This window comes from Lycium barbarum, chromosome 9, assembly GCF_019175385.1.
Source record: "Lycium barbarum isolate Lr01 chromosome 9, ASM1917538v2, whole genome shotgun sequence".
Classification (NCBI taxonomy): Eukaryota; Viridiplantae; Streptophyta; class Magnoliopsida; order Solanales; family Solanaceae; genus Lycium; species Lycium barbarum.
The window spans coordinates 11,697,395-11,722,654 of NC_083345.1; the positions used below are offsets into that span (position 1 = coordinate 11,697,395).

Here is a 25,260-nt window from a genome sequence, read left to right on the forward strand (position 1 = left end):
ACGAGGTAGTCTATTGTATATTAAAAGTACAATAAATAAAATTATAATTTATTATTTTTTTCAAATTATTATTTAATTAAAAGTGCTTTATTATTTTCTTCAAATTATTATTTAATTATATATGTAGTACTTAAAAATCCTTTTAGGTTTAGGAGTCTTTTTGTTTATATATTAGGACGAGCACCAAGGGACTCCTGCGTCCAGGAGCATTTTTCTTGGTTATAAAATCTTTACCTCATATCCACTGCAATTCATCATGTAGCAAAGCTAATAATATATTTTTATTGACTTTACGGAGAATCTAACATAATCTATTTTTGAATTTTTTTATTTTTATTTTTAAGGTTCAACATTATTCCGAAAATTCATTTTCCTGAGTATAAAGTAGCACCCCTTGTTAATAGTAAGTATTTAATTTCTTTTTATGTTTTTGTATTTGGAATTTAGACTATTTATTGTTGTATGTTTCTCGCATAATTGTAAAAATTTGTTGTACTACATATTATTATCTTAATATTCAATAGATCATAAAGGTTCCGCACAAATTTTCTCTCACAAATTGATTATAGGTAGTTTGAGAATGAATCAAGTTTGTAATTAGAGAAAATAGTCAAATGAGCCCCTAACGTTTGGCTGAAATCACAATTGAATACTCAACCTTTGCGGGGGTCCTATTATCCCCTGGACTAATTTAATAGAATATATTGCTCCCTAAATGCTGAGGTGGCATGAAGTGGCAACGAAAGTATATCTCCCTCTCTTTGGCAAAAATAAATTATTAAATTTAAATTTTTATTTTTATAAGTATATTTTATTTAATATTAATTTTTTGAATTTTTTAAACATTTCCCTTTCTTTTTTATTTTCTTTTTCACTAAAGCATTCTCCTCCTCCAAATTTTCATAGCCGCCGCCGACCCTCCACCGCGGAGCTCCGGCAAAACCATCAAAACTCACCGTCGCTGCCCCTTTTCTCCTCCTCTTCTCTCTTTCCCTCCTTTTCTCCATCACCACAGCGAACTCATAGCTCCGGCGAGCTTCACCCCAAACTGCTCTGGCGAGGAGCCTCTCTCATTTTTTTTTCCCCCGACTAACAAAGGACCCCATCTCCGGAAAAGTACAACACCCCCAACCACCACAACGGCACCACAACCCCCATCATCACTGTAACACCTCGTACCTTTAACCTAAGTTTTGACCATGATCCTAGACTTAGAAAATCAGATAAAGAATGTGGAAATTGGAATTTTCCTGTTCAGTTGTAAGATGGGAGTTTACACCCATGAACAGCGACCGGATTTCAGTATACGGGTCGTATTTCAAGTCGTAAACTGGTACCAAAGATTTCTGAGTATTCTGGAATTTGGCATTTGAATGTTACATTGTTAAATACGGATCGTATTTCAAAATACTGCCCGTATTTCAAAATGTATTTGGAATTTGGGAAAATTTCCTTGATGAAAGTTGTAGAGCTTTGAAATACCTTTCCAACGGTATATTATGGGGGTCAAACAGACATCTGTGCAAAGAGTTATGGCCATTTTACTGAAGAGACGTAGTGTAGTCCATACAGAATACGGACCGTATTTCAAAATACGGCCCGTCTTTCAAAATACGGCCAGTATTTAACTGGGCGTAAAATTCAATTTTCCAGAACAGTATATATTCGTCCATATTAGTTCAAATCATTATTTTTCATTCCTTCAAGCCGTAGAACAACCTCCTACCCTCTTTCATCATCAAGAATACCAAGGTAAGCCTGCTCTAATTATTTCAAGTCAATTCTAATACATATCCTTATAGTCTAAACAAGAAATCATCATTCCTAAACTAGGGTTTTCAAGAAAACCCATCTCAAGATTCAAGAATTCAAGATTTGGGAAATCCTCTTCAAAGTTAGAGTCTTTAATTTAAGTTTGGGGCATTACCAGGTATGTAGAGTTACTATCTATGTGTGGGAATATCATTGTTCTTCCCCACGCCTCATAATCCATAAATTATGATTCTCTACTAAAATTAGAGTTTCTATACCATGCTCATGATAACCCTAGGTCCATGTCCATGATTATATTATGTATGAATTGTTATAATTCTATCATTGAGTTCTTAATATTTCTTTATGATTATTGAGAATCCGTCCGTAATCCATGAAAACCCATATCTTGTATTCCATGGGTTATTGCATGCATGTTTTTAAATAAAAATGCTTATTTCATGAATATCCTACATGTCTACAAGTTTTCATGCAATTGTATTATAAAACTATCTTCATGCCATGACTCAAGATACATACATGCTAAATACAAGTTCTCTCATGAAACCATGTTTACAAGTTATTTCATAAAACCATGTTTACAAGTTATTTCGTGAAATCATGATTACAATATAAGTACAAGTTAATTCAAGAAAATCATGGGTTTCTTAGCCAATTATATCATATTCATGTTTTTGGGAGTTGCACGAATTACCGAGAAGGCTCAGATAGCCTGAAACTACGTAGCCACCGTAGGACAAGGATTGCTCCGCCCAGTTAGGACGATTCCTTAATTTCACATTGAATGGATCCATCAGGCACGTTACCACCTTATACCCTGGCAAGGTATGGGGGCTCTGCTGGTCCGGCGAGGTACCAGACTTCACGTACCCACGTGGTGATATCATGTTATCGGGTTATGAAATGCTCTCCCTACTTATCATGTTTTACTTATGTTATATATATATATATGTATCCATGCTCATGCTTATGTTTATATCCAGGTTTTCAGTTTCAGTTCTTATCATGTTATTTCTTTCAGTTACTTTACATACCAGTACATTCAATGTGTTGACGTCCCCTTTTATTGCCCGGGGGCCTGCATTTCACGATGCAGGTACAGATTTACAGGACGACGCCTCTGCTCATTAGGATCTGTACGTACCAGCTTATTGGTGAGCCCCATCTCATTCGGGGTTTAGACATTGTCTTTCTTTATTTAGTTTTGCATCTAAAGGTATGCTGGGGGCCTTGTCCCAGCAAGTATGTTACGTGTTTCAGACTCATGTTAGAGGTTTCATAGACAAGACATGTGTCATGTTAGACTTCCAGAGTTGGTTAGCCGGTTGGCTCATTTATGATATTGTCCGCATTCATGACTTAACCAAGTACTTATGTTTAATATTATGACTTACTATGTTTTATAAAAATTCATCATGCACTTCACGTTATATTTCCGCTCATGTATGCCCCATGATGATTTAGCAAGTCATGTGGTTCGCTCGGTCACATGCAGTCAGGCACCGAGTGTCGTGTTACGCCCAGGCCATGGTTCGGGGCGTGACATTCACGAACCCTCAACAATTCCTTCTACCAAAATTTTCAGTAAAAAAGAATCCAAATTTTATAAATGAGTATGGAAAGGGTTTCCAAGACTCAAGCTTTTCCCCTTGATTGGGGATTTTTCTTTCCACATTTCCCAAATCAAATTTGAAAAAAAAAATCGAAAAAATATGAAAATCCAAAAACAAAAATAAAAATAAAAAATCACTGTTTGAATTTTGAAATAAAAAATCTCACTCTTGTTATTGTTTGTAAACTTGGAGAACTTCTGGAAGTCAAAATTGGTGGAAAGACATTAAATCACCATGGGAAGCCATTGAGGTTAAATTACCATGGGAAGCCATTAAAAAAAGCTTCAAAGCTTGGCTTGAAAATTGAAAAATTTCTTGAACCCAAATAGAGTTGTATGAACACCGGTTGAATTCTGGAAAAAGATTGTATGATTGAAGATGAAATTGAAGGAACGAAAAAGAAATTAAAAAACAGAATAATAGATCCACAAAAAAAAAATGAAATTTCCAAGTGTCAAGCGCGTGCGCTTCACTAGCAAACACATATGTGGGTGTGATTTTTTAAGGGGGTAAATATTCTATTTTAAATTTGTCCGGGGGGGTAATAGGACCCCCGCAAAGGTTGAGTGTTCAGTTGGAATTTCGGCCAAACGTTAGAGGCTCATTTGGCTATTTTCTCTTGTAATTATTTGTAACCTTCCATGCATGAATCCTCTGCACAATTGGTTTCGTATTTTTATGTATTTCAAGAATGGATCAATGATAAGACAAAAATCCATATATAAATTAAGTTGTTATTTAATTTTAAATATTAATATTTCTATATTTTATTTGCAGGAAATATCATAATTTAATAAATAAATCAAGAAAGCAAAATGAAGAAGAAGATCCAAAAAAGGAAAAGCAAAAGAAAGAAAAAGGAAGTGCGGCAAAGATGAAAACAATTGTGCAAATTTTCCTTAATGTGGGACCCATCAAAATTGAAACTAAGAAAGCTAAATTGGAAGAAAAGTATTGCAAAAAGCTTGTGTGCACACGAGAAGATTTTGCTAAAGAATGAAACTCTATAAATATCAACATTTGAAGCTGCTTAGAGGGAGAAAAACAGAGAGGAAGCAAAATAATACTTTGTTTCCATTTGAGAGCCTTTTCCTTATAGCTTCTTTGGTTATTTAATTTTAGGAAATTATTCTAGGTCCAACTTTTAATTAAATAGCGGAATTATTCTTCTTGAATATTTCTTATATTTTCTTATTAATGGATAAGAATATTTCCATTAGATGTATTAACTCCAATATGGAATAACTTTCTTTTGTGTTGGGAGTAGGGCTGTTCAAAATCGAACCGTAACCGATAACCCAACCGCAAAATTGCCTTATTGGGCTATTGGTATTGGGTTATTGGATTAATGGTTGGTGAACGGATTAAAATATTATAGTTAACGGCTTATCGGTGCGGGGGCGGATTACTCAATTTCCTAATAGGGTAAACCGTTAACCCGTTAAGAATTATCATATTTATATTTTAACCTCTAGGTATATAAAGTATTTATTGAGAGTGATGTTGGTGGTCTGTATTGTAAATTTGGAATATTTGTGTGGATACTCATTTTGCACTCCATATTTATTGTTTGTGGAGTGAGACTGTAGTTGTCTTCAGAAAGTTTCAATTTTCGAAATGCAGGCAAAGTTGGAATTTGTAGTGAATATGAAATCAGTACTACTCCATTAGTTAGCTGCAATTGATCATCCTTTTGGTATTTTCTGTTAGTTGTTATCTTTTAATCAAGCAATTTGGTAGGTGTACAAATTAAACTATCTGCTTGCACAGTGCATAAGTAAACTAACTACTCTTTCCCCTGAATCCATCATTAAACTGGATTACATATTGTGATTTCAAGCAAAATAAAAACATATGCTTGCACAATCCATCATTTTATCTTTGCAAAAGCACTTATGCAAAAGAATTGGAAGTAGTGATCTTAATTTTGTTGGTGGAAGCTGGATTACGTGTTAGTGATTTTAAATTCATTTTCTCTTAGATTTAGCCGATACACCGTCTAATAACCGCCCGATAATTGCTAACCCGATACCGAACCAACCGATATCTTATCGGTTGGCTAGCGGACTAGTACATTTAAAAGCCGATAACCGATAAGTCGAACCGTTAAGCATAATTATCCGCCCGATCCGCCCAATAAGCACCCCTAGTTGGAAGAATGACGGATCTTGATATTTCTAGTTAATAGTAGATAATATTATTCCTCAATTTCACATGTTTGAGCGGAAGCTTCCTATTTAAATTTTATATGTTTTACAGTTAGATGTTATTTTATTTGTTAACGTTTATCTAATTTATACTACCAATTAATTTGTTACTAATTCTGTAATCGAGAGAGGCGGAAGAAGTAACATAGTTAATTGTCGTATTGATAGATGTTAATATTTATTTAGTGACATCTATCTCTTTTATGTTATAATTAATTTTACACTTATTTGTAATCGAGAGAGGCAGATAAGTGTATTGATTAGTTATAGCAAGTAAGGTAACCGAAAGGGACTTACTATAACGAGCACGTTTCAGTTCAAGCATATATTTCTGGTGCTTTAATAGTACTATTTTGATAATTAATTTGTATAACCAAGAGGAGTGCGATTAATTCTTCAACTTAACTAATAATATATAAATGTAATCGTGAGAGGCATTTATACATTTATGAGAAATAGAAATTGAAGATTAAAGAATTTACTTTATAATAGAAATATCAAGTGAGGTCAGGATCCCAACACCTTTTATTACATTTGTGAAAAATTAAAATATTTCTCCATTGCTTTATTTACATATTTTTAGTTAATTAGTTCACCAATCAACTCTCTTCTGATATTCTCAAATAGTAATTAAAATAAGAAACGTCTGCAGAATAGATAAACCAATCTCTGTGGGTTCAACATCTTTCTATACTATAATTTGACAGAGTACGAGTAAAAATATATATATACGCCAGACACTCGTCAATCAAGTTTGTAATTTTATACTTCACAATATATTTTTGCTATTTGACTGTGTTTTTTTTTTTTTTTTTTTTAGAGATTGAAGCTGCTATTCGTTTTTTTCATGCGAAAATTTGAGTTCAATTCGTCTAAGTGATGTTGTTTTTCATTCTTTGAATACTAATGATTTTTTCATGTCATATTATGACTATTTTTCTCAAACTATTATTTAGGACTATTCAATATTTAAGATTTTAAAGTTCAATTAATATAAGAAGAAGTATTTAGTTAGCAAATCAATTTTACTTGCACGAGGATTCATGTAATAGCTATTGTTCTGATTTACATAATTGATGTTCTGTTATGAAAATATTAATGTGTGGATGTCTATTACATATCTACACATAACTCCCACTACTTCATGTTCATATTTGTAGAAATAACCCCCATTACTTTATGACCATTACTCCCACCCTTTATTTCTATAACCCCCAAATAGTTACTACCCATGTTTATGACACACCCTTTGGTGTTCTCAATGTATTCCTATATATAGTTGGGTTGTATGTAATAGTTGTACACACTTGAACATATTTGGATGAATAAAAAAGCTCTCATCTCTTTTCTCTCTTATCTCTTTATTGTTCTTGCTTCATCTTTTGGTATATTGTATTAACTCTTTTAGAATGATTTTACAACACGTTATCAGCACGAAATGCTCACTCTTTGTCAAGAACGATGGTTTGTTGATGGTGCTTGCAGACTGATAATTCTCTTAAATGTTAATGCGATGCCTAGCAGATCAGCAAAAGCCTTTCGGGAAGGCTCAGTACGTATGGTAATTGGTAACACAAATACATAAACATTCAATTCGTATATTAACATGATCATTTCAGGTTTGTTTCAAATTCATACTATTGATAAGCTCTCTTGCATTTAGAGGAAAGACCACTATGATTTAGTGAAGTTTGTGTCCCTATTGGTGCCTCCCTACCCCTATTTGTCAAAACCATTCAGTGTCTCCGTTTCAAATGTGTAAGGTGATTTTAGCCTTCTGCTTTTCCTTGGTTTAATGCCATAACTTGGTATTAAGGCTTTGACGGTTTCTTTTGCTCTTCCAGGAAAGTTTACTTAATTTTGTTTATAAAAGAAAATTAATATCAATAGCTTGCCTTCGCAGATTCCTTGATTTATAGTAATGAAACCCAATAACTCTTGATTCTTTGAACCATGTAGGAAAGTAATTTTCCTCAAAGGTTTGTATATATTATTGAGTAAGTTCTTTTCTAAAAATATTTTACTTATCAACATAAACAAAAGGGAAACTGGACAACTTATCAAGCTAATTATTTTATTGTTTGCCATTTTATTATTCTGCTTGGCCTGTTGTCCAGTATTGATATACCTTAGAAATATTTACAATAGATAAGTGCAGTAGATTAAACAATCTGCATAAAGATGGTCTATTAATTATTTTTTAGTTGATAACATTTGCTTCATTTCTAATTCACTTATACATATAATCATGAAGTGGTAATTTTTAAAGGCTCAAGGGTGAGTCCTATTGTACTTTGGCTATTATGTCATTGGTTGAGGGAAAGATGGTGGATTCAAGTCTTGTCGCACTAAGAGGGTAAGACATCGGGTTTGAGTCCTGGTGCACTATGATGATAACATAAGATAATGGGTTCAAGTCCCATCGATTTATGGCCTAACACACTTTTGTATGATAAGACGTTGGGTTTGAGTCCCGATGCACTATATTGATGATGTAATGATGACTAAGGCAAAATAATGTGCATTTGATGAAAAATCGTGAAGCCCGTCCCACTTGATATGCTCCATTCCGTGAGGGGAATGTGGTAGCAGTTCATAATAAGTCTAAATGAAAATAAGTGGTTAAACGAATGAATGTGGACGTGGCAAAGGACAAAATAATGTTAATCGTCATTGTGGTAATTTAAGTGGAAGAACATTATGAGTTCTCTAAAATGGTCCTTCAAAAGGTGAAGGTAATTTTTTCCATCAAGATGTGGTATGAAAGGTCATTTGGGCACACGGTTGTCGTGCAACCTAACTTGATGAATTTTATAAATCCTCCATTAAAGCAAAAGATACAATTTCAAAGTGATGTCGAGGTGGGTCTATGAATATGATAAAGACAATGGGCTTATAATGAAAATTTATGAAGCACGTATATATAACTATAGTCCATTCCTTGAGCATAATATTGTGACTTGTGATGAGCATCGTGAATGCTCGCCCATTTTGAAAGTGAAATGTGAATATATACATTATGGATAAGGACGTGCTCATGTATGGTTGGATAAATACCGCAACTCGTTTCTACGGGAGGTTTGAGAAAAGTAAAGAAAATTTATATTGACATAAATGGTCATTCGTCACGTATTTTTAGTACGTCACAAATATTGTGGCGTGTTCTATCATGAATTACCAAAGGGTAAAGACAAGAAATAAATCTTGCTTATAAAGATTTTGGCCGTGACTATAATGACAATTACTCCCTAAAAGGAGATGTTTTCCATATAGATGGTATTATGAAATATGTGTACATAATTAATTGGGAGCTCTGGAAAAGCTAATATGTTACTACCCGGAGGAATGAAATTGTCCATAATATTGGTGTTGTAGTAAGTCTCAAAAGAAACTTTTTAAGTTTCAAAGACATTGGCCAGAAATGAATTATATTGAGACTATAAGTTATGGGAAGTTTTAATAACTTCATATTACTACAACTATAGCAGGGGAACAAAATGTATGTGAAATGTTGCCCATTTTTCCTTTGAATTTGTACCACATAAATATAAGCATGATGGAATCACATGCTATGGAGGTTGACATGACCGGTTGACTATCCCGGTTCAGATCTAATGCGAAAATAATTGAGAATTCATGTGGTTATATATTGAAGAAATAAAATATTCTTCAAGAATTCTCTTGTGCTGCTTGTTCTCATGATAACAAATTGGTTAATTTACCAGCTAATGTTGGGATTGTATCCCATGATTTTGGAACGTATAAAAGGTGATATATGTATGGGCCCAATCACCTGCTATGTAGACCGGTTTACTATTATATGGTGTTGTGATCACATGTGCATTTGGTATCAATTTGTGATTTGGTTATTGCAAGATTGTTTGCTCAAATTATTAAATTAAGAGCACAGTTCTAAACTATGAAAATTATGTTGATATGCTGGTTTGTATCCAAGTTGGTTTAGCAGAAATTGTATGTCTCCAATTATAGCTAAACAATTGGTTATGAGAACAAATCTCCCAAAAGGAAATTTGATTTGAGATAGGTTATTTAATATGTAGTAGCACTTGTAAGCATCTAGCCAACAAGTTATAATAAGTTCCCCTATTATTGGTTCAGGGTCAGGAACCAAATAATTCTCATCTAACAGTTTGAATGTGCGTAAATGTATGAATTTAATTGCTCCACCACAACGCACAAAGATGGGTCCCTAAATAAGGTTGGAAGGTAAATGTTAGATTTCCTAACATTAGGGGGAGAGATGATAGGTGGCTAGAAATAATGTATATTTAATCAATTATCATAGTTATGATCCTCGTCGAAAAGATAATTCAAGTTAACTGCCAGACGCATTTGTTGACCCAAAAGACACTATTATATTCCAGCTGCAAATGCTCCAATTAGAACTAAAGTCCTTGAAGGACAATGTCTATGACGATAGACCAATCGGTTCCACAGATAAAACTCCTTGAAGAAGGAGAGGAGCAAATGATAAAGATGGTCATAATAATGAGGTAGGTGCTTTAAAAGAGCACTACGACATAAATACTTTATAAAACCTTGGGAAAGGTTGAGGTACCTGAAATTGATGAAAAATGAAGAGATCTCGATAAATTATGTCACATTGGAACCGATATCAAATGACCGTCGACGGTATCTTTGAAATAACATAGCGCTCAACATTATAATGGTGACGAGGATCTTGAATTCAAATCTGTCAAAGAATGTGGACATATATAATGATTGGCCAAATAAAATGCGCAGTTAAAGTTTTTTTTTTTTCACTTGGAATAGTGATGTTTTGGACCTATAGTCCAAGGACCTCAAGGTATAATGTCAGTAGGGTACAAATGGATTCTTCTGCGAAAAGTAAAATGAATAATAAAGTCGTAAGATATAAAGTACGACTTGTGCCTTGTGGCATAAAGGTTTTTCGCGAATCCTGGCATTATTGTATAGAGATAAGTTCTCCCGTGGTGGATGCAATGAGGTTTCTTACCAGTCTGGCAATACATGAAATATTTGAATGCATATAATGAATTGTTGTCATGTCTAGCTAGACAATGAAGTTTATATGAAAATCCTTCAAGGATTTAAAAAGTTTTAAAGTGATTCCATTGAGTACCCCAATGGCCATGACATCGCTTAACATTAAGAAAGATCAATTTCGATCTCATGAAAATGGTCAGAAAGTACCATGTATTTGTGTAATTGGTGCACTTAAATTTCTTACTCTTATAATTCATGAGATAATATTTTTATTAATGTGCTGGAAGGAAGATTATATGCTTTATGTAACATCCGATGGCACGCAAGTTCTTTATTTATATATGGGTGTTGTCGTATTTATGTTGTTCTTCTAAAGTCAATTATTTGCTATTTACACAAATCATGCAAGGATAAAAATGATCATAAAGCAAGCAAATGACATATTGATCTCGGGATGAGCTCAAGGATGTAACATCGTGAGTTGGTCACAAAGACATGACTAGTATCAACACTTGGAAAGCCGATATATAAGATCATTGAAAGGCATCATCTAAAAGAATTGATACGTTGAAGGTGGAATAAAATAAAACACGTCTCGCTGAAAGTTATTTTCACGCACGATCTTCAAAGGAATGGTGAAAAGATATTCAAGAAATTCAAGTGACAATTTAGCAGATTTGTTACGACAACATGGTCAACCTCAACATTTGAGAAGCTGATATACAAGGTTTGAATGCGTCATCTCCGAAATGTCAAATGATGTTATTATCAGGGGGAGTAAAATGTGCGCTGCACTCTTTTTCCCTTAGTCGAGGTTTTGTCCCACTGGGTTTTCCTGGCAAGGTTTTTAACGAGGCAGCAAATAATGCGTATTACAAGATATGTGTACTCTTTTTCTTTCACTAGGTTTTTTCCCACTGGGTTTTTTCTAGTAAGATTTTAACGAGGCATATTATCTAAGAATAGACATCCAAGGGGGAGTGTTATGAAAATATTAATGTGTGGATGTCTATTACATCTCTACACATAACTCCCACTAATTCATGTTCATATTTGTAGAAATAACCCCCATTACTTTATGACCACTACTCCCACCCTTTATTTCTATAACCCCCAAATAGTTACTACCCATGTTTATGACACACTCTTTGGTGTTCTCAATGTATTCCTATATATAGTTGGGTTGTATGTAATAGTTGTACACACTTGAACATACTTGGATGAATAAGAAAGCTCTCATCTCTTTTCTCTCTTTATCTCTTTATTGTTCTTGCTTCATCTTTTGGTATATTGTGTATTAACTCTTTTAGAATGATTTTACAACATGTTCTGATTACATAATTGAAGGATTATCCAAATTATCAACTAAAAAAATAAAAAATAAAATTAAATGAACCTTACGTGGAAAACTACCATACATTATTTCAATGTTTTAGGATATGTGCCACATTAATGGCGTTATTAAAAGGGTTCAATACGAGGCTCATGGTTGATATACAAAAAGTCAAGTCGCATAATTTTGGAAGTCTTTAATTCTTTCCGAAGTTTTTGCCTTATTTCAACATTTCTTTTCCTTCGTAAACCAAAATATACGAAGACCCTACGATTACCTTTTCATAAATGCATTCTACATTGAATAAAATTATAAATTCAGATTTTTTTTTTAATGAAACTGTCGTATGATAAAAAGAAATGGAAAAGAAGAAGAGAATATGTGAGGAATTCCTTTAGTTAATATATCTCGCAGAGAATGATTGTTGTAGGTTAAAAAGAAACAAGAATTAATTGAAGAATAAGTTTGTTTGGCCCATTTTTTGGGAAATTAAAAGTTATTTTTTTTAGAAAGAGTGCATATTTTAGAGAGTTAATGTGTTTGATCAAGCTTTTAGTACTAAAATAAGTGTTTTTGAGTGGTAGCAAAAGCTGGAAAAAGTGTAACTTTCCAGAGAAACATTTTAGTACAAAAATAATGGAAAAGAAGAAGAGAATATGTGAGGAATTCCTTTAGTTAATATCTCTTACAAAGAGTGATTATTGTAGGTTAAAAAGGAACAAGAATTAATAGAAGAATAAGTTTGTTTGGCCAAATTTATTGGAAATTAAAAGTGTCCTTTTTACAGAAAGAGTGCATATTTTGAAAAGTTAATGACCAAGCTTTTAGTACTAAACGTGTTTTTGAGTGATAGCAAAAGTTGAAAAAAGAATTACTTTCCAGAGAAAACACTTTAGTACCTTGGCCAAGCATAAATTGTTGCTCTAATATTGGAAAAAATATTTCCCAAATTAATTAGCTAAATACAAACTGAAACTCTCCAAAAATATTTTTTTTGAAAAGCATTTATAGCATAAAATATTTTTTAAAAATAAACAGATTTTGAAAATTTGACTAAATAAACTATAAGTAAGAAACTTATTATTATTTAATATCTCGGTTAAGGAGAAGTCAAACTCATTTTATATCTATCGTATCATGCCCACCCTAATTAATTGTGTCAACTCTTGTGAGAGGATATAAGTGAATTTTGTAGTCTCATTGTCACCTTCAACATCGAAACAATTGATGGCGTTTTCCTTATTAGAACCGGCAAATAAACCTCAAATTTGTTAAAACATGAAAGTTTAGAAGAGGTATCATGAAAATAATTTATGAGCCCCTAAGCGAAAAGTAGTTAGCAAAAAAAATTAGGTGAATAATTTTTTTTTTCTTATTAAAAGTATGTGATATAGTAGATTTATAAAGAAAAGCAATAATACACTGACGTTAGCAAACTTGCTGAGCACTTTGAGCTCCTTTAGGTTTTGGTTTCTTTTGGGTTTATCATTAAAATTTAACCAATTAATTATTTATAATTATTTTTATTTTAGTTAAAACTTTCAACTACAAGTTGTCACATTAGTTCTAGGATTCAAGACTCAAGAATTAATGTATGCCGTTGAATAAAGTAAAAAGGAATGTCACGTCCCGAACCATGGTCTGGGCGTAAAACGGCACTCGGTGCCTTACTGCATGTGACCGAGCGAACTACATGGCTTGCTGAATCATCATGAGGCATAACATGAGCGGAATAAGACATAAAACATGATGAGCCTTAATAAACATGAGATTTCAAAATATCAAATAAAAATACTTGTTTAAAACATGAATGTGGATTGTCATAAATGCTGAGCCAAAGATGGCTAAACGACTCTGATTTTCTGACATAACATGACTGACGACTGACTAGTCTATGAAACCTCTAACATGAGTCTGAACTGCTAAACATAACTGCTGGGACAAGGCCCCTAGCATACCTTTAAATGCATAACTAACGTAAAGTAAATAATGATTGAACCCCGAAAAAGATGGGGCTCATCAACAAGCTGATACATGTAAATTCCTAATGAGCAGATGCATTGTCCTCTAAATTCGTACCTGTATCGTGAAATGCAGGCCCCTGGTTGTCCTTGGAACAAGGTTGTGCTTTGAGAACATTAGCTTATTATCAAACTTATTGGATAGTAGTGTTATGATTACCATTAGTTGTTCTAAAAGCTCTTTGGATCATGTGTATAATGGATGGGGACTCTAATAATAATAATCAAGTGTTAATACAGTGTTAAAATAGCATCAAGTATTTTTATTTAATTTAATTATAGCCTTTTTAGGCAAATATTTGATGATTAAGGACCATTACTTGTTCTAAAGCTCTTTGGAATTAGTGTATAATGGATGGGGACTCTCATATGATGTATTAAAGTGTTACTACATTGTGTAAATAGCATCAAGTCTTTTTATTTATTCTATTTTATTTAATTATATCATTTTTAGGCAAATAGTGGTCTTGATTTATATATCACTATCAGTAGAGTATAGACCAACTATGTAATCTACAATATACTATACCCTTTGGCTATTGTAAACTGATGGTCTATGATAGACCTATCCACTCTCCCTTAGATTTAAGCAGTTTGGGATTTTTTATTTTTTTTTTGAGTTTGGGGTTTGGGGTTTGACATTTTTTTATTTTAAATTATTTTTACGAGGTTTGCACTTGTGCCCATTCACCAGGCTTCTCACTCCAAAGCAGTCCCGTTTATTTATGTGGTCTATAATCGATCATCAACATGGTGGTCTATAATAGACCATAAATCGTGGTTAATATAGATATGATATTTGTTTGGTTATTACTCCACTCAACAAACAACATTAAATCAACAGAAAGCAGAAAATATAAAGAACACAAAAATCATAACAAACGCTGATTTCATTAATATAGGCGGATTTACAACCAAAAAAAAAAAGAAGCACCCCCCAAACACCACCCAACAAAAACAAACTATTAAACTAGGGGGATGGTGGGGAGGGGGGGGGGGGGGTTGATCAGAGCATTGGGGTCAACACCCTCGAGCTCCAGAAGCGCACGCAACATGCTTATGATTCTGCGGATGACAACTTCTAACCGCTCACGATCCTCGCCGAGGCCCCTAAAGAGCCTCTGAAAATCGTTCCTTAGAAATAGCACCTCAAGATGTGGTGCTCGGTACTGGGGGTGACGGTTTGCATCTCTATTTCTTATCCTTCTCGGTATTTTTGATCAACTTTTGAGAGTGTTTTTGATGAAGAGTGATGAGATGAACTTTACAAATAGGCTCAGGCGATTTATAGACTCATCGCCTCAGTTTAGTGAACCGTCGGCCAATTGATGAGCGACGCGTGTAAATAGGCATGGAGGTGGCGTTTAAATATGGGTTTGATTAGACATAACCGCAGGCTTTTTGAATTTTTATTCGTGACGTTTGGCGCTTCGGCAGTCGCTGGGATTTTAAAGCGATTATAGATCATATACATGATCTATTGTAGACTAGCTTCAAAGTTAATTGTGTACTATACCTAGTAGATATATAGAACACAGTCGTGGTTTATTATATACCATTATACAGTTGATTAATATTGAACTGGCATTCAATTCTCTGAAATACTTATTTGAAGAACCAAAAACTGCAAAGTACAAGAAAAATACAATGAAATACATTGAAAAATACATCACGTTCATCCCTCTCTATTTCGGCACGTTGTTCTCTTGCGGCCGCTTCCCTTGCAAAGTGAGAACTTGTTTCTCCTCCTTTTTACACGTCCTTTGGGCTTAAAAGATTCCACGAGACCAGGGATACGCTTTATTCCCTTTCTTCCAAGTTTGGGCTCATAAGGAGGTGGAGCAATGTACATCTTTACATGCTCCTCGGGCACAACCCATTCAGACTCTGAAGGGACTACATTGATAGTTTCAGCAAATGCAAGGATATAAGATTGAACTTTATACATCGGTGAAGAATACTTGTAGATGCTTGAACCATATCCATTTCCATACTTTAATCTCAAAGCTACCATGACTTGAGCACACGGTAATTTCACCAAATCATACTCTCTACAAGAACATGTTTTGTTTAGTAGATTGACTTTGGCAGTTCTGCCACTGCCGATAACGGTGAACTCGTCGGCATCCCCATTTATATTACCGACAAACAAGGAATCGCCCTGAGTCATCTTTTCCCTTAACGTTATTTCAGTCGAAGGCACAACTATATTATTTGAATCACCGATATCTATACGTCTCTCCCTGAATATTTCAGCAAACCTCCTAGAAATGGAAGTGAATATGGCAGACACGAGGTACTCTCTTTCATCCGTCAACATTGAGTTAAGCGACTCGACAATGTTTGTGGTGAGAACATCGTACCTGTTGGCTGGAAAATGTGCCCTGCTCCACTTTTCAAATCCAATCTCAAACTCAAGGCACTGAGCTGCTTCAGGGATTTTATCCTTGAATTGCTGAAAAGGTTCATCAAACTCCTCGTAACCATATGCCTTTATTTCATTAAAGTATGCATGAAGAGAATCTCCACATTGGAAATTCTTTCGGAGGTTTTCAAAAAGATGCTTCATGCAAAGTCCATGGTGAGCATGCTCATATGTCTTGGAAATACCGTTGGCTATGCTCTTGTGTCTATTAGAGACGATTGTTATACCCCATTTAACCGGGTTGAAACGAGTACAACATATTGGAGATTCCTATTTTTGCTTTGTTTTAAGGAGTCGCCACCTAATTGATTTTAAGGTGAATTAGGGCACCTAATTATTAACTAAGGTAAAGCTAAACTAAACCTCCGTTAATAGTCTGCTTAATCAGTGTGATTCTAGGTAAGGGTTCTATATTATCCTAAAGGGAAGGGGTTAGGCATCCTTTAGAATCCGTTAACTACGGTTATCCGACCAATCTTAGGTTAATTAATTGAGGTTTAAAATTTAAGAAAATAGCTTTTGAGAAAAAGAAAGAAAAAACAACAAAAAGATAACTTATAGCTAACAAAGTTTAAAATATTATTATATGAATGATGCACTCTATATGGTGAAAATAAGTACTTGATGTTCAGAGCGGTAATCCTAAATGATAGAATCTACCCCTTTCTAATCATACATGAATCATACGTTCTCCATCTAATTTTAAGCCACGCACAATCCAAAACGCAGACAAATTAGCAATCATAAAATGGATGAAAGAAAATGAATGATAAAAAAAAAGAATAAATGTTACAGGCGGCTTCTAACGAGTTTCACCTACCCGATGTGATCTAAGAATTGCGGAACGAGATGACTCTATGGATGGGTGTGCCGAGTCTCATCTTGAGACTTTGTTTTGATAAAGTCCCAAATTAAGACTCCGTTTGCTCCGATGTGTACATGTAAAAGAAAGGGGAAAAGAGATAAAGATTAGTATCCGATTGTGACAAAAGCTATTATTGTTCTAAGAAAAAGTAACAGATTAATCAGGTACAACGAATGAACAGACTCTTTGGTACACAATATACCATCAACTCCTATCTAAAGGGAAATAACAATCAACACATCAACTATGACATAATCAACTTTAAGAAGTCATGGTATTATGCCAGACATCCTGAACATTTAATATATGTTGAAATCCTCACTAGCTCGCTTGATCAAACGATCTCTAAATCTGCCTACTTAATCAATTCTAACAAAACAGCCTGTAAATCGTGATTAACTAGAACACAACCAATATATAATGCATACTTAGCATAAACAGCCTAGACCAAATGGCTTCTAAAGCATGTTTATATGAGCAGACTAAACATAGTATACTTTCTAATGAATGCAACAGCAAACTAATCACCACTATTAAACTAGTTCACATAATCATTAATTAAATTACTAGTCAAATTGATTCATATAATCTTTATTCCTTTTTTCAATCTAAAATCAAGATTGAACACGAATATGATTCAACACGGACCAGCTATTCTAACACATATACATATGTTTAGACTACGCACGCAAATCACACAGAAATAGTAAAATGAACTAACACAGAAAAGAACATTATTTAGCTAATTAACTCATCACATGAACATTCTTAATCACAAAAAAATGACAAATTTAAGCTAACACCTAGCAACCAAAGAAACGAAAAAATGCAAAAGAATAAATGGAAAATGGAAATTACCTGCTTCGGGTGCAGCGAAGTGGGGCAGGGGTCTCCGATTCACCCTCGAATAATCGTTAAATCCGAGCTTGTGATGCTCGGATTTAAGCACAACCAACGCAAACGAAAATAAAATGACTGGATTTTTACTCAATATTCAGAAATAAAGTTGTTGAACTAATATTGCTTAGGTGATTTTTGCCACTGGAAAACTTGTTTTTCAGAACCTTAATTTTCAGGGGGATTTTTGGGACTTCCAAACCTCCTTTTTACGATTCAACTAACCACTATTTATAGGGTTTTTGCTCTTTTGGCGTTGAAGAAAGAGGGAGGAGCGGGAGAGAGAGAAGAGCGGGGGACAAAGGGAAGTGGGGGACAGCGGGAATTGGGGGGAAAGAAGACGTGAGAGAGGCGGCTAGGGGTTTTCGAAGGAGAGGAGAAGGGAGAAGAGAAGAGGAGCGTGGGGGGTGTGCGACTGGTGGATAAAACAATCCCCTGAACAAGGTAATGGTTCCTTGTTAAACGACAGAGCTGGTCGAAATTTGGACTGGGTATGGGCTGATTTGGGCTGGTAAATTAAAATGGGCTGGTCCGAAATGATTGGGTTGATAGGGCATTAAAATGGGCTAGTAAATAAAATGTGGACAGGTTCTGAAAATTGGTCCGAAAATAGTATGAGTTGATTGGGCTACTGCATTTAAATAAAAGACCAATTTAAATGACTTAATATAAAATGTGCAATTATTAATACTCGGGTAATAAATTATATGCCGTCATAATAGCAGTGCAATAATATTTGAAATTCAACAGTAAGTGAATGCTGTTATTTAATTATGCGAAGATAAATGCGATGCGTGTGCGTAAGACGGTAAAAAATGTTGAAATGATAATTATGATAATACTAGTAATAATAAAAAATAGTAACAAATAATAATAATAATAATAATAATAATAATAATAATAATAATAGTAATACTAATAATGGTAGTAATGACGGTAGTAAAAGATAATGACAGGATAATGAAATGCCGGTATTAATAAAAGCTAATTATAGTAAAAATGCAAATAATTATTTTTTAAAGTTGCCAAAATATTAGAAGCGAAAAAATAGGTATTTTGGAGGAAAGGTGGGACAAAATTGGGTGTCAACAATGATGCACAAGTCTGGTTTATCGGCGATTATAAACTTAAGCTGCTGGAAGAAGTAGGTCCAAGAATCATCACACTCCTTGTCCACAACGCAAAATGCAATAGGATAGACATGGTTCTCAGTATCCTATGCGACGGCAGACAACAAGACACCCTCGTACTTGCCGTATAAATGTGTGCCATCAATGGCAATAACCTTTCTCATGTGGGTATATCCTCGAATGCAAGCTGCGTAAGACACGAAATAATATAAAAACCTGTTGTCATCTGAAAGCCTGATGCGAATTCTAGAACCCGAATTTAGACTCTCAACCATGTAAGAATAAGCTGGTAAGCAACCATACCCGTGCTCCGGTGTCCTCCTAACCAAGTTCTTAGCAATTATACCAGCCTTCCAACACTTCCAGTAGCTCAGTTTACAATGAAACTCCCTGAAAACCGTCCTCTGTATTTCCTTTGTCGATGGCCCTTTGTTTTCAATATAGTCATTCATCAAGACTGATGAAATGACATGTGATGAGGCATGCTTATGAAGGCTCCTAACATGTTCAACACCACAAGTGTACTCGCCAACGTACTTGTAAATGCAAACCCTATCTGAGCTCTCGTACATACTACACCGCACATTCAGCCATAATTAGGAGATGTGCATTCCAACTTAAAATATTTGATATTACTCTTGATCATTACAAAACCGAACGACCTCTTTATTGCAGCTTTCTTCAGCGAAATTTTTAAATGTTCCTTGCTATCGAATGTTTGCCCGATGTAAAAATCAGTTCCATCATTGAAGACATGGTTAGTTTGTGATCCACTAGGCTGCCCATCACACTCTTCGACATCAATATCATGATCATCCGTATCCATTGAATGATCACCCATGCTCTCATTTTCCATTGAATTTGCATCGACTGGCTGCTGTGAGGATGGGGCTGTTGATGTTGTTGTTGCTTGAGACCTCTCAACAATATTTATTCTCAAAACAGGTGCACAACCATCAGCAGCAACATCAAGCATATACAATACCACACGCCTATCATTCGTTATGAAAGAAGGGTGAGCTTTTCCCCTAGTAGGCAGACCATTAATCATATAACTAATACACAAGTCTCTATGCTCACAATCTAACTCCCCGCTTTCCTTTACGCTCTCAACCAAATCGTTATACGTACCATTGTGACGCACGGCAATCGGCACTGCCACCTTGCTCGCAGAATTTCAATTCCAACATTTTGGGGTCTCCACCTATTCATCCATGTAATCACCACCTACTATAACATATTCTCCAATCGACGCCATACTAAAGATATAATAGACTGTTGCTATGGTCTATAATTGGTCGATGACTAGACGAAGAACAGTACCAGATCCAGAAAACAAAAAAACAGTAGGGATACAGTTCTTTTAATGGAGAATTGACTCCACAAGAGGATTTAAAACACAAAATGAACTCCACTGCCAATAGACGTGGACAAATTTTGCACCTGATAATTGAGCTTTGACAACAATGGTGAAAATAATTCGAGCTTCTTTTCAATGATTTCTAAGAGGTTTAAGTTACAATGACTGAAGTAGGGAAGAAATCCGTCGTTTGGGAGTGATTTTCAGATAAAAAGCCGGAAACGGGATCAGAAAAGCGCAAAACATGGGGAGCTTCGACTTTCGAGTTTTTGGGAAGGAACAAAAAAAATTCAGCTGCTCCAATTGGGGTAATTAAATGTTGGTGGTTAGGGGGCTGTTTTGTATTTTTTTTAAATTGTGGGTCTAGGATTGACAACTTGGGAGACTTCATTTGATGATGTCATAAATAGTGGCCTTTTAGCTAATTCTTTGAGACTTATGGCCTTTTACTTAAATAAATGTTGAGAGTGGCATTTTAGCAAAACACCCCGCGAAACAACAATAGGAAAAAAAAAAAAAAAAAAAAAAAAGAGAGAAGAGAGATGGGAAAGCTTGGTAGAGATATCAAAAAATGAGAGAGTTAGCAAAAGTTTCAAAAAGAGGTGAAAGGGAGAGAGTTTTTTTTTTTTTTTTTTGGGTAAAGAAGAGAATGGGGATCAGTCCCTTGGGAGGAAAAATGAGAAAGGGACAGAATTAAAAAGGAGGAGAAAAGTTGGAAAAAGAAAGAGAGGGGTGAGCATTTTTTTAACCAAATCTGCTCAAGAAATCCAAAGAAATCCCGTAAGGCTAGGCAAAAGAAGGAAAAAGTCAAAAAAAGTAAAGAATATGTGGACCCCGCAGGGAAGAAAAATGATGTCAAAATATTTCTTCCTTATTGGACTTCAATACGTGTGTGTAGAGAGAGAAAAGCAGAGAAAAATTATTTAGTCAAAAGTAATTTAAAAAGGAAGCCAAAAATTTAGAAACATGCTTCTCCCATTTTGGGGAGTAAAAGAAAAAATGTGATTTAATCATGGTAATTTGCACAAGATGAATTAAAATACCTGTGGATCAGCTTTATTTGCGATAAACTCTTCCAATTTTTATGTATTGATTGACAATATTAGAATATAACTAATATACATATAAAAAATAATGTAGATATTAATATGTAATTAAAAATAATGTAAATAAAATGTGATTGATATTTGAAAAATGTACTATGCTACAAAAAGAAAAAAAAAATTATTTACTGAAATAAAATCGTAGTGTTATGCTGTGCATATGCAGATGACAATGAAAAATAATGATTCTTGAAATTAATTCAAATGATAATGAATTGATAGAAAATTCTAATATTTGCAGAAATAAGGATAGTTCTCAATAAATTGCGTTAAATTTAGAAACATGTGTAAAACGTTGTATTTTGTACTATTTCATGATCAGGGATCCTTGAGACGTTAATTTCAAGCACGATGAGCCAAATGGGTGTCAACACATGCTACTCTCTCCATTTCATAATAAATGACTTTTTAGGCTTACGCAGACCCTTTAAGAAAGTGTTCACTCCTAGAAAATTAGGAGTTTTTTTTACTAATTTTTCCCTAATTAAATGCCTAGAAAAAGAAAGCCTTAATGATTCTTGATTATGTAAATAAGGGTCATTTTGAAAGAAGAAGATCAATTTCTTGTTGAAATCCTAGAACACCACTTATTTTGAAACAAAATGAAAAGCCTAAAAAGTTACTTATTATGAAATGGACGGAGTAATAAATAAACTTTTGGGGTGCAACTCACCCTTAAAAAAGTTAATTAATGACAGTAATTAAAAGGTAATTTGTCAAATATTATCTTTTTACTTTTCCTAAACTTTTTTTAAAATTAGAGATAGTCAACGTTGAAAGTTGAAAAACCATTAGAGAGAAGGGTAATTTAGGAAAAAAATTAATTAATACATCTTTGGACTTTGTAAAATTCATTCATTTGGATCATAGAAAAAATGCTAAAAAATCATTTATCTTGAAATGGAGTATTAAGACTAACCATAGGTCTAAAAATCCTGAAGGAGCAGAAGATCTCAGTTGTATTGCAAGTGATGAAGGCTCGACTAAATTACAAAGGCCTCAGTTTGGAGATTCAATATGGAAAAGGTGTAGAGAAATTGATAACTGATGTTTTGGCGCCTACAAGATTTCTCTAATAAGGATGGTGTCTGAACCAACTTGCACGCGCCTCAACTATTTCACCGAGTAATTGCTACGTAACCAGCGCAAATATTGAATAGCTCTTCTGCCCAAGGCTTAGACAGATAAGAAAATATCACCCTAATATTTTTATCTCAGAAAAGTGCGCACACTATATTTTTCGGCTTTGAGAAGAAAACAAAGAAATCAAAGATCCAATTGATCTTACAATTCTTAAAAAAACTCCATACTGTAAAGCTAACAACTTAGCAACAACAGTGTCAAAGTACCATTTCAATATCACCATAATGTTTTCGAAATAATGCAACTAAAATTATAGTAGAGCCTGGGTGAACACCCTCATAATTTACTAAAACCTAGCCCATGTTGATTCAGTGTAAGCTTGTACAACGAAATAACTGAAAATACATATTGAAAACACCGCTTAACTTTTTGATTTCTCGCTGAGATCTTCAACAACTAGCCTCGGTAAACAGCACAAATTGCATTGCAATTATCACTCATCAGGTGGTAATACACCAGGAACCAGCTGCATAAGGGGAAAAGAAAAGAAAAGGTTTGTTACTGGATTAATTTAGGGGTGTCAAATATGGCTCAAAAGATGATGGCCCGCCCAATCCGCCCAAAATTTTATGGGTTGGGCTCAAAATAATTTTGTATTGGGCTGATTTTAGCCCAACCCAACATAACCCATTTTAAAGTAATCTCCAACTTAGCTCAATACTAACCCAATTCTAGCTCATTTTTAAAATTTACTTAAATTTAGGTTTATAGCTTGATATTTACTTTATTTTTTTCTATGTATTCACTTTTCTTCTGTCCTGTATCTTATAAGTTTGTAATGTGTTTGATATGAAGGGAAATATTTTTCACGAAAAACGTTTTTATCGAAAATATTTTTCACGGAAGTATTTTCCTCAAAAATATTTTCCACGAAAAATCCGCAAAGGAAAAATATTTTTTGCAAAAAATGTATTTCTAGAAAATATTTTTCACGATTTTTTCTTCTTCTAGAAAATAGACCCTTAAAAAAAAACTAGGTCAAGTTGGGGGGTCATGACCCAGCCCAACCCATTTCAGCCCAAATAACTTTTGGGTCAATGTTAGCCCAACCTATTTATTACCTTAGTCCATTCCGCCCATTTGACACCCCTACATCCAATATTATTTTTCATGGTCGGACAGAAGAATAACAAAGAGAGCAAACAGGTAAAGAGAGGGACACGAATGAAGAAAGATCATATTCGGAAAGGTTAGATTGTACTCACGATAGCAATATTGTTTCCATTAAGCAATATCTAATCAAGTTTCGTTATCCGCCGCCCTTCAGAAGGGATCTCACTGCAACATAAATCAGAAATTTGTTGTTCAGAGGATTGATTAAAAAGCTCTGATCATACACATGACTAGGAAAATTAAACCTTTCTGCATGCCATGGTGGGGGTGGAGATGATTTTTTTTAGAACATGAACTTCTCAAATTGCAGACAGACTGTGTCCCATTAAAACTTTAGGAGTTACAATAGTCCTAAAGTTTTAGGTGTCAACTTCTGAAATTCTTACTGTATAATACAATAGTCTCCTTTAGATTCTGTAAGAGAGAATATGCAAATAACATGCAATCTGGTCATTCAATTTCCTTATCCTTCAAACAGGTACCCTCATCCACAATTCCAAACCATGGGACAACTAGACAAAACAAGGCAGAACAAAAGTGAGAATTCAGCCCCCCAACTCCCACTCCCACCCCCACCCAACCAAATCTATTTCTTCTATCCATGTGATTTCAGAGCACAGCTGCTTCCATTCCCTGTGGATAAGATGAGGTAAGAGGGCCTTTTGTGTAAACAATTTGCTTGCACTTGGAAATATAAAATTAGGCTCCCAAATAATACAACTATTTACTATATCCAATTTCAAAGTTCTAAAAATGACTTCTTTGACCATGAAAGATAACAACATTAATCGTCTAATATAGACGGACTGCAAAAATTCGACTCTTGTCATCTTAGTTTGTGTTAAAATAAACTAAATCCTCACTCTTATAGAGATACCAAAGACAAACAGATCAGGCCTTAAATTGCCAAAATGTGATACATATATGGCGGTTAAATAAATATTGGAAAGTTGTTGAACAGAGGAGTGATAAATAGTCCTTCCAACTAGTTCATAGCAGAGATATGAGAGTGGAGGCAGGACGGTACTTTTTCAAATGGCATAAACTATGTGCCATCAATATTTAGGAATTAACATTTATGCAGAGCTAACATGGAATACTAACTTTCACCCGCTTGACAAAATCTGGGACTAAATTTTCTACTAACTATACCTGGCAATATACCTGGCAAAAGCATCCTAAAACTCCGATTTCAGTAACTATCAACGCTCTCTAAAAGAATGTGAGAATAAACATGTGCAGAACTCACTAATGAATGAAACAATCTGTGCAGAACTTAGTAGTTACT

General features: G+C 34.3%; 2 protein-coding genes across 2 annotated transcripts; both read right to left on the reverse strand.

Moving 5' to 3' along the window:
- Positions 1-15,611: 15,611 nt before the first annotated feature.
- On the reverse strand, positions 15,612-16,505 carry LOC132611637 (uncharacterized). Its single transcript, XM_060326038.1, has one exon. It carries the CDS (start codon positions 16,503-16,505, stop codon positions 15,612-15,614), a length of 894 nt encoding a protein of 297 aa, XP_060182021.1.
- Positions 16,506-19,339: 2,834 nt separating this feature from the next.
- Positions 19,340-20,304, reverse strand: LOC132611639 (uncharacterized). Its single transcript, XM_060326039.1, has 2 exons — positions 19,916-20,304; positions 19,340-19,826 (listed from the first exon to the last, which is right to left on the reverse strand). The coding sequence occupies exons 1-2, from the start codon at positions 20,302-20,304 to the stop codon at positions 19,340-19,342; spliced, it is 876 nt and encodes a 291-aa protein (XP_060182022.1).
- Positions 20,305-25,260: the final 4,956 nt, after the last annotated feature.